The 9,821-nt window shown below is 35.3% G+C and overlaps 1 protein-coding gene across 2 annotated transcripts in view; it reads right to left on the bottom strand.

Moving 5' to 3' along the window:
• Positions 1-151: 151 nt before the first annotated feature.
• DNAH12 (dynein axonemal heavy chain 12) overlaps positions 152-9,821 on the bottom strand; it is a 151,287-nt gene continuing 141,617 nt past the window's right edge. For both annotated transcript variants that reach the window (XM_032458203.1, XM_032458204.1), the window contains 8 exons: positions 9,477-9,710; positions 9,012-9,200; positions 7,103-7,206; positions 5,719-5,923; positions 3,890-4,027; positions 3,335-3,426; positions 1,870-1,937; positions 152-682 (listed from right to left, as the gene is read on the bottom strand). In XM_032458203.1, the coding sequence (XP_032314094.1) occupies positions 492-682; positions 1,870-1,937; positions 3,335-3,426; positions 3,890-4,027; positions 5,719-5,923; positions 7,103-7,206; positions 9,012-9,200; positions 9,477-9,710 (1,221 nt within the window). In that variant the 3' untranslated portion in view covers positions 152-491. The remainder of the gene's footprint in view (positions 683-1,869; positions 1,938-3,334; positions 3,427-3,889; positions 4,028-5,718; positions 5,924-7,102; positions 7,207-9,011; positions 9,201-9,476; positions 9,711-9,821) is intronic.

The raw sequence follows: 9,821 nt of genomic DNA, 5'->3' as shown, positions 1-9,821 counted from the left end.
TTTCCTTATTTACAATTTATTTATTGATGTATTTGAAATGCTCGTGTATAATCACTTCAGGTAGGTAAGTGGAAAGTAAATTATTACTGAAGCTGATGAAATGACTTAACACTTGTGAATGAGATAATTTCTGATATTAGTTAAATTTTATCCAGCTGGTCTTCCCAAATCTATTTTTCACATATATATCAAAACTAAAAATAAAAAAGGAACTAAACAAAAGTTTCAAAGATTTTTCATATGCTTCAAATAAAACTGTCTTTTCATGTTTTTCTTCCACAGATGTCTGTGATCTCGAGAGTCCACCTAGAAGGCTGTATTTCAATCAAGAGTGGGTACGTCAGGGAGGAGAACAATGCAAAGACCACTCATAAAGGTCACGTAAAAGAATGGCATCGTGAGAGTTGGTTTTATAATATATATTTTCAAATAAGTGAAGACAATACTTTTTTTTTTTTACTTCTTTCAGACGTTTTCTTAATTTGTCCAATTTAGTCATCCAACTGACAAAGCAAAGCAACCCCACGTTTGATCCAGTGTTGAGTGGGTTGGTCTGTTTTTAACAACATTGCAATGACAAAGTTAGTAGAATGTCCTGTGGTGGAAAGAGTGCCTTTACGTTCACTTGTCTTGTAAAGGGGACAGAAATAGGCATTCGACTTCACAATCTGAGACTTTTCAGCTTGAAAAAAAAAAAAAGAAATGCATTCATTTGATAAAGGGAAAGCAGCCACTGGTACTAAAAGAACAATTAATTATCCTGTAATAAAATGAACAGTACTAAATCTAAGATCATGGTTATGATATCTAAACATTTTAAAGTAGTTGTTTTTTACATCTGGCATATATTTATTATTGTGAAACAAGGCAATGATTTCATAAAATGCATGATTCTGGGTCTACAGGACAGGAATTGATTTTAAAGACCTGACCACTAAACAGACATGGAAACACTCAAGAGGACTTGGGAGAGAAGGAGAAGGTAAAGAAGGAATAAAATACAGCATAAATAATGGGGAGATGCAACAAGAGAAATGCAGCTGCTGGGAGCTCTAATACAAGAAACCCATAAATTAGAAGAAGCTGCAGTTACTATGTGTTTTCAGCAGGTTATTACTTAGAAAAACACACCAACTCTTATCTATTCACAAAAAGAATCTATACACAATCCTTGAAAAGTCAGATATGAGACATTAGGAATCTTGCTAAACAGAGGCCATTTATCATAAATGAACTGCTTTAATAAAAATACTTAATTGTTTGGGTGGTGATTGTGGGTGATTTTTAAATGTTTTCATTTATAGTTATTTGAGAATGAAAAAATTAGAGGAAAGAGAAAACAAAAGAACAAGCAACAGTCATTCAGACTAGGTGGAGAAATGATGATTGCAAAAGGAGGGAAGGAGCATGTAGGTTTCCCAAGGGGGCAAAAATTGGCCTCCACCCTGTGTGGCTTGCAACATCTATACATTGGGCACGTAGGCTGGCTCCTAGGCCTGGGGAGTTTCTTATAACCAGAAAACTCTAGTTTCTAGCCGGAAACTGTGTCAAGCCTATTTGTGTCTCTGAGAAGTACAAAGGCACTTCACAATCAAAATATTGATGGGAAGCCCTAGAAGTGTGGGGGAGGGGCAATGAAAATGTTACATCCCATGGGATAAGAGAGATAAGAGGCAGAATATTCCTAATGTAATGTCAATGCACTACAAAAAGGGGAACAATATATTTCCAATGTAAACATAAAGTCACTATTTACTATAACTGAACAATATCCTAATAGTTTTGAATAGACTTATTTGGGGAAGCAGTTAAAAATATCTATCATTATCCTCCCTAAAACTCTACAAAATTTGTTAGAAATATATTTACTTGGTTTTATCCATATGATGGGCATCAGGTCAAACAGAAGTTTGGGGTATTGTTCAGCAAGCAATCCACTGTGAAGAGAAATTAACAGATGTTAATCAGAAATAGGATGAAATTTGCATCTTAGAAATTGCTACTTAGATATTGGCTTTTAATATAAGAGAGGACCAAAGATATGCAGGAAAAGAAATGTAAAAACAAAACAAAACCAAGGAAGAGGCAATGAAGAATTGAGAGAAACAAAAGAAAATTATGGAAAGGCAATGTATACAAACAGTGGACAAATATAAATTCCTGCCATTTTTAAAGTCCTGTCCAAGAGGGCAGACACTATGCTGTCACATTTGACCCTCAAAATAGTCTTGTCCCCATTCCTATTCCACAGGTTAAGAGTAGAGGCTCAGAGAGGTTGAGTACTTTTCTCACAGTAACACAGCTCTTATGTTCCAGTGTCATGATTCAAACAGATCTATCTAACTAGATAATGGGGTTTATTTTCCTTATGCTACATTGTTTATTTGTTTGCTTGCTTGTTTGCTTGCAAGAAGGAGGGAAAGAAGGAAGGAAAAGATGAATATATATATAAGGAAAAGTAAGTCAAAAGACACGTCAGTAGAATAATGAAAATGAAAAGAGATAGAAATAATCAAATGAACTATAAGCATGCTAAGTCTCCTCATATCTCTATCCTATCTCTATAGAACCACCTTCTTGCTCCTTCCTAAGCGATTTTCTCTTCCTTGGCCTTTAATCCTTTCTTGAGAGTAAAGTCTAATCTTGACTCTGGAAATAGATTAATGGATTGTTAAAGACCAGGTCTCCAAGGGAAATTGTCTTTCCCTTTCTCTCTTACCTCCATAGATTTAAAATAGGGAATAATTGAGTATTTATTTTAAATATTTATTTATTACATCATCAAAACAAGAAAAAGTAGCACAGGGAAATATATACAAGATCTTGTGGTAGCTCACAGCGAAAATAATGTGACAATGAATATATGTATGTTCACGTATAACTGAAAAATTGTGCTCTACACTGGAATTTGACACAACATTGTAAAATGACTATAATTCAATAAAAAGTGTTTAAAAAAAGTAAGAAAAAATTTTTCATTCACCAGTAGAAATGGGAACTTTACTATAACTGAAAACTATTTAAAACTGAGGTGTTCCTACACATCACAAAACAGAAGGTAACTGTTATAAAACAGAAGAAGAAAAATAATTTCAACTAATTTTTCTACTAGTAAGACCACTGAAATATTAACTAAAAATTGTTTGGAGCCTAAAATTGCTCACTAATTGCCCCAGCCTGAGTAATGATTTATAGCAACAATTCTGATATTATTTATTACTTGTGTTCCCTAGAAGAAGCCTTTGGTTGGGCAGTGGGGGAAAGGCAGCAGACAGTTTACCTCACCTATAATTCAGCCATAGTCAAAGAGGTCTTTGCACTTGAAACTACTGACCTTGTTCTGTCCCAGCGTGCTCCATCGAGATATAATCCATGGATATAAACACCATCTTCTGGTGCTTTCTCAGATGTGTCAGATGAAATAACCTGAGGGGAGAGGCACACATTAGTAATGATTTCCTCACCAGACAACTTTGTCTCATAAAGAAAGCATGAGCCAAATCTTCAGAACACATTCAGGGAAACCCCTCTATATAATAGCTTCCTGAACTATAAGTTTTTTCAGTAAAATGTAAATGTAAATTATACAATACAGTTCTTTTTGAAGCATTTTATCTGATTTTACTATACCTCATACTAGTTTTTGCTAAAATAGAAGAGCAGCATTAGATATTTGAATTTAATATTGAGCTATATAAAAAGTCCTCTCCCAGAGATAGCAAGATAAATATCGTATACTTTCTTCATGAAACACAAAGAATGGGAAGAAGTCAAATTATTTATAATGGGCTATAAAATATGAATTATGCATATCCTCCTTGCTTAAATGCATGCCTTTGATGTAATTATATGGAGTTTAAATTATACAGAGTTTAAAGTGTTACTGTACCTCAAATTCATATCCTAGTAAATCAATAGGGATGGTATATTTTCTGGCATAATTCTGCATAGCTCCAGTTAAAAAGGCTTGGGTGAAAAAGAAACCTGAGAGCCAAAACACACAAGGTTTTCCTGAATTATACCAGTCCTACAAAGGAAAAACAAAAGGCATTATGTTCACTTTTCAACTTAGGCAAGAATCACCTGACATACCATTCCTGGTTCTGCTTTTTGTGTATGTTGCCCACACTTCCCACCACAGGGCTCTCTTTCCTGACACCAAACACACAACCCACCTTGGCCCTCCTACCTTTTATCCCTAATAGTTACTCTTGGAAAATTCAAACTAATTTTAACATTAACCTGAATAAAATAAAATTTGAAAGATTTAAATCTTCTACAAAATGGCAAATGTAAATTATTTGGGTATTTATTATATTACTTAATCCCACTCAATGACTTAGGTAACCTAAATGTCCACAAACAGATGAATGGATAAAGAAAATGTGGTATACACACACACACACACACACACACACACACACACACACACACACACACACACAGGAATAATACTTGGCCATAAAAAAGAATGAAATTTTGCCATTTGAAGCAACATGGATGGACCTGGGGGGCATTATGCTAAGTAAAATAAGTCAGAGAGATAAAGACAAATACTGTATGGTATCACTTATATGTGGAATCTAAAAAATACAACAAACTAGTGAATATAACAAAAAAGAAGCAGACTCAGATACAGAGAACAAACTAGTGGCTACCAGTGAGGGGGAGGAGGAGGGGAAAAGTAGGGGTGGGAAAGTGAGAGGCACAAACTACGGGGTGTAAGATAGGCTCAAGGATATACTACACAACACGGGGAATACAGCCGATATTTTGCAATAACTGCAAATGGAAAGTTAACCTTTTAAAATTGTGTAAAAAAATAAAAACAAACAAAATAGTCTGAAGAAAAATGGGCCTAGGAGATGAACGGGCAATTCACAGGAGAAAATACAAATGGCAAGCACACATACCAAAAGAAAAAGAGACTCATTAATAATCAAAGAAACTCTAATTGAAACAATCAGATATGGGTGACCTATAGATTGGCAAAAATTAAAAAGGGATGTATGAGAAAGTCTCTCTCCCCACATCTGCACAAGTACGGCTATTTTATGAATAGCTCCTATAGTGAAACAAATAGAGATTTTGTAAAATAAAAAGGCAAATAAACACTGAAAGGTCATATACCTATGTGAACTTCCAAAATGTATTTTTGGGGCTCGCCCCACCCTCGCATAACCATCCACCATAGGATGGGGCAAGCCGAGTTGAGGAGGAAAAACAGTATGCTGCCTTGTGTATCCTTTATATGTGGGTTTGTGGGGTAAAGGGTTCGGAGATTTCAAAGTGCCTAAAATCTTTTCCCTGGTTTTATAAGATAAGAGGGAAGAGGCAGTGATTTCTAGATAATAGCCAATTATTGATAAATCCAAGCCTCAGCCTCTTTTTGTGATTCACCACCAGTATTAAAATCACAAGACCAAGTTACTTCAGACACCACAAACAGATCTTCAAAAATATAAATGTCACATATTACTTGGGTTTGGGAAAATAAAACTTAATTTTCTACTTAGTACTTTGAAATGTGTGATTTTTAATATTCAAAAATTTTGGTTAGAGTACAGTGAAATCACTAATCCATTTCATTCAACTCAGAGACTTTCAAGTGACTACAGCCAATTTCTGGTATCTCTTCAGTCAACCAAAAAAAAAAAAAAAAGAAAAGAAAAGAAATTTTATATATATTACACATATATAGTACATATAATTTTTAACCTGTAAAAAATTCAGCCGGGCTAGAAAATCTGTGATGTAACTTCCTAGGGGTTTAAGACTTGGGTATGATCGTTGGGCCCATATTTCTGGAACTTTTCCAACAAGCAGACTGCCAGAGAGTGCCTCCAGTGCAGAATCCATTACAACCACGCCCTTAATAGCTTTTTCAAGGTCCCGTAGAGTGTTGCGTATAGTCTTAATTAAACTGTAAGGAAAGAAATTGTGTCATTTATACACACACATATATATAGGATAGTAAATATCAACATATAGTCTTTCCAGAAGAAGAGATACAGGATACCATTCACAGCTTTATGGAAGTGTTTCATAAAGTGTGGCTATCTCCCACTTAATAATGTAAGGTAATTTTAGGTGATACTTGGATAAACATTTTTCATGTTAATTATTACATACATATTTTTAAATCTAGAAAATAATGTAACTTACATATCAAAATTGCTGCTTTCTGGATATTACTGCTTAAGATCAGGTAATTTAAACAGAGAATGATTTAAGGAAAAATAACAGGTAAATAATGTTATTCCTGACATGAAACTATGGAAAAAGTTATAAAGGTACTATGCAGTGGCTGAAACTTGGGAAACTCTGCATTAAAACATAAAGTGTACATTCATTTATATGCTTGCAAATACTTTGCTTCCCACTTAGGCCCAAATTGCTAAGAACACCATAAATATACCTGAAGTGAGAGATTTAGGTTAGAAGCCTAAGCAACTGAGAGATAGTATACTATGATACATAAATACATATGGTCTTTGCATCAGAAATACTGATTAATTAAGGCATCATAGGGTTTTAATATGTTTTATTTTAAAACATCAATGTCTGGAAACTGAAATAAACTTGGAAACACTAGAAAACTTATAACCAAAAGAGTTCTTCATTCCTTAAGCCAGTATTGAACGGTAGACAATTCAATTTAAAAATTCAAAGCAAATAATTTGTTTGCTATTTTAAGGTACCTAATCAATCCAGATTGGACTCAGGAAGAAAAGGAGGGGTGTGTATATGTGTCAATGGTAGAAAAATGACAAAAGATAGAACTACACATAGGCCTACATAAGGCTCATTCCATCTAAATAGTTCCTGAAGAGAAGAGCAACAGATGGGTGAGAAATGATAAATGAATATTTTTTAACCAGTAAAAGCAGACCTGTTTTTCATCATCATTTTTACATTATAAAACATTCTCTCCCTTCTGGAGCAACTTTAGATTGATTAGGCAACTTTAAAAAAGGAGAAAAATTCCAATGAGATGGCAGGTTTTAATACTTTTTTCTTGAAATTTTAATTCAATACCGGTGTATCTTTCTATCAACTTTGGTTGGTAACCTTCTGAATCACTGGGTATAGAGCTTCTTACTTGTTAAATCTTTCCATTTCTTGTACTAACACAGTATTCATGCTCTCTTCATATCTCACGGGATACTTGAATAGTGCTGATTCAATGTCAAAATCATTTGGTAGCTAAGAGAATAGATTTTGAAGATCACATATTATTCTCAGAATGAATAATCAGTTTCACTCAGCTATAATATCAGTAACAGCTAACATTAGGCAATTATTATGTGCCAAGCATTATGCTAACTGCTTTCCCAACATCTCATGTAATCCTTACCATACACACTTAGGTGGCTATTATTATCTCCATTTTACAGATGAGAACATTTAAGTACAGAGAGGTTAAGTGACTGCCCAAGGGTACAGAGCCCGAAAGTGGTCTGTTTAATTCCACAGGTATCTAACACTAAGGCCTATGCTCTTAACTACAGGATATAGCACTTCACAGAAGATATACATTTCTGAAAAGTTGTATAATTTTCTTTTGTAAATTGAATCTTATTTTTCATTAATAAAACTGATTTACCACTTCATAACTGTTTTATATGTATGTTTATATGGAGCCAATAAATTATCATCTGGCTCCAAAAAGCTTTGCTTATGCCACTAACAAATAACTAATGTGTAAATGTGGCAAGGTTCCAAGTGTACAGCGAGAGAAAAGTGTCTGATTTCAATGAGGTATCTCACAGATGCTGGAGGAGAAGTGATGAAGGGAACTCTGGGGCTGATGATCAAGCCCCAAAACACTGGAATTCACACTCTTAAGGGGGCAAAGGCGTTTCTCTATCAGGGAAGTCCCAAACTAAGAAAGCTGAGCTGCCCAGACTGTCTCCAGGTAATGGTCCCTGGGTAGTACAAAAGAATTCTGTGAAGTCACACTAGGTGGTGTCACTCAAGGCACCTTTAGCTCAGCACAAGCATTCTACCCCAATTAAGTCTCATATGCCACTGCCAGGTAACTTCCTGTTAGGGATCTTATAAGAGCCACCATTCTGGGAGGGCAAGAACTTTTCCCCGAAGAGATAAATCACTAGCAGGAAGGGGCCAGGGGTGAGAAGAGGCAAATGGCAGAGCAGCAGTCCAGGGGCAGAGGTTGGAGGAGGCTAGTTTGCTTTCACCCAGGAGTAGCAGGAAGTATTGTTCCCTTTTTTTCTCCAGTGGCCACAGCCAGGCTTCAGGTCAGTAGGTTCTCCTTAAGGAGTCATGTAAGGCAAGGCGACCAACTGGGAGAGTAGAGTAGGTGCCACCCACGGGTCAAGGCAGATGGAGTAGGGGTCAGGTTCTGCTCTGTTAGAGTGACTGACACTGAAATATGTGGATAATTACTGTATTTATCCTGGAGGGGAGTTGTGAAGATCTGTTCTTAGGACCATAAAGTCCTCATAGTAGTTCTATATTGAATGTAAGACACAGAAAAAAGTGAGAACTTTTTTCATCCCACTTTACCAAGAGAGCTAAGTATGTTGGGCTGTAGTATGTGAAAAAAAAAAGCTGTAGCAGCTAATTTAGTGTCAATCTTATCTCCCTGTGCCTCCTCACTTCTGAAGGTATAAATTAAAAATCATTCTTTTCTTGAACTGGCAAGTTCAGACCATTTCCTCCATTTAAAAAAAGTAGGTCCACTGTCTTTATTTAGAAATGATAATAAACCATGTATTCAGTAGTTCTTCCACAACTGTAGTTGCTAAGAACTTAATAGTTGCCAGGCATTATGCAAACCACTTTAAATTAACGATCTCTTTGTTCACGAGAACCTTATATAGTTGCAACTATTATCACTACTTTACAGATTTGGAAACCAACGTTCAGAAAGGCAAAGTATCTCACACAAGGTCATAATGCTGCTAAATGGAGTTTGCAGATTAACATTTCAGTGCCATTTTGATTTATATTATATTACAAGTAACACATCTTAAGCTAAACTTTACCTTCTTGAGAATATCTTTGGTAATTTCTAATAAAATCTGGTCAGCACTTCCTGAGGATCCTGTCTGCTTGGAGCCTCCTTGGGTGAGGAGCAAGGACTCAAAGAGGATTTTCGTTTGTTGAAGATCTTTGGAGATATCAACATTTTCATGTAATCCAAATATCTCAGGGTGCTGAGTAAATGGAAGTTTCTACCAGAAAACAGATTCAACAAGCATCACATTTTCACTGGATATGTTAATAAGGCAGACACATGCAGACCAAAAAAGGTTAAAAATCAACTAAATATCCAACAACAGAGGAATCAAACTTTCCCAATTTTCAGTAATTACTAGAAACAAAATACACTGAAAGCTGATTGAACCACAATACTTGTCTAATCCTATACATTATGGGGAATCTTTCACTGTTTGCTTTTTAGAAAAATCACACTTGAATCTAACCCTTTTTTCAGTAACATCAGTTACCTTAATGAATTCTATGTACTCATTATAAGTGCCTTTGGGAGGTGCAAAATAGTTTCCACTGGGAGAGAACTTATAATGAGAGTTTTCAATTATGTGTAGATTATAAAAGTCAGCCAGCATGGTTAAGAGGAGACGTCTGTCCCAGTCATCTGTCACTCTTCCGCCATAGTTACACTCTCCAGTCAGGTAAGAAATAGCTTCAAATGGGATTGTATCATATTCATTTATAAATAACTGGAACAAAGGAAAAATGAAATGAGAAAAACCTTAATGTCTTTCACTTCATTTCCATTTTAAGATGGCCTTAAATATCTATCAATCAATCATATCAATCTATACACATGA

The sequence above is a fragment of the Camelus ferus genome, chromosome 17 (assembly GCF_009834535.1).
Source record: "Camelus ferus isolate YT-003-E chromosome 17, BCGSAC_Cfer_1.0, whole genome shotgun sequence".
In the NCBI taxonomy this organism is placed as follows: Eukaryota; Metazoa; Chordata; class Mammalia; order Artiodactyla; family Camelidae; genus Camelus; species Camelus ferus.
This window is presented reverse-complemented; position numbering and strand designations above follow the sequence as displayed.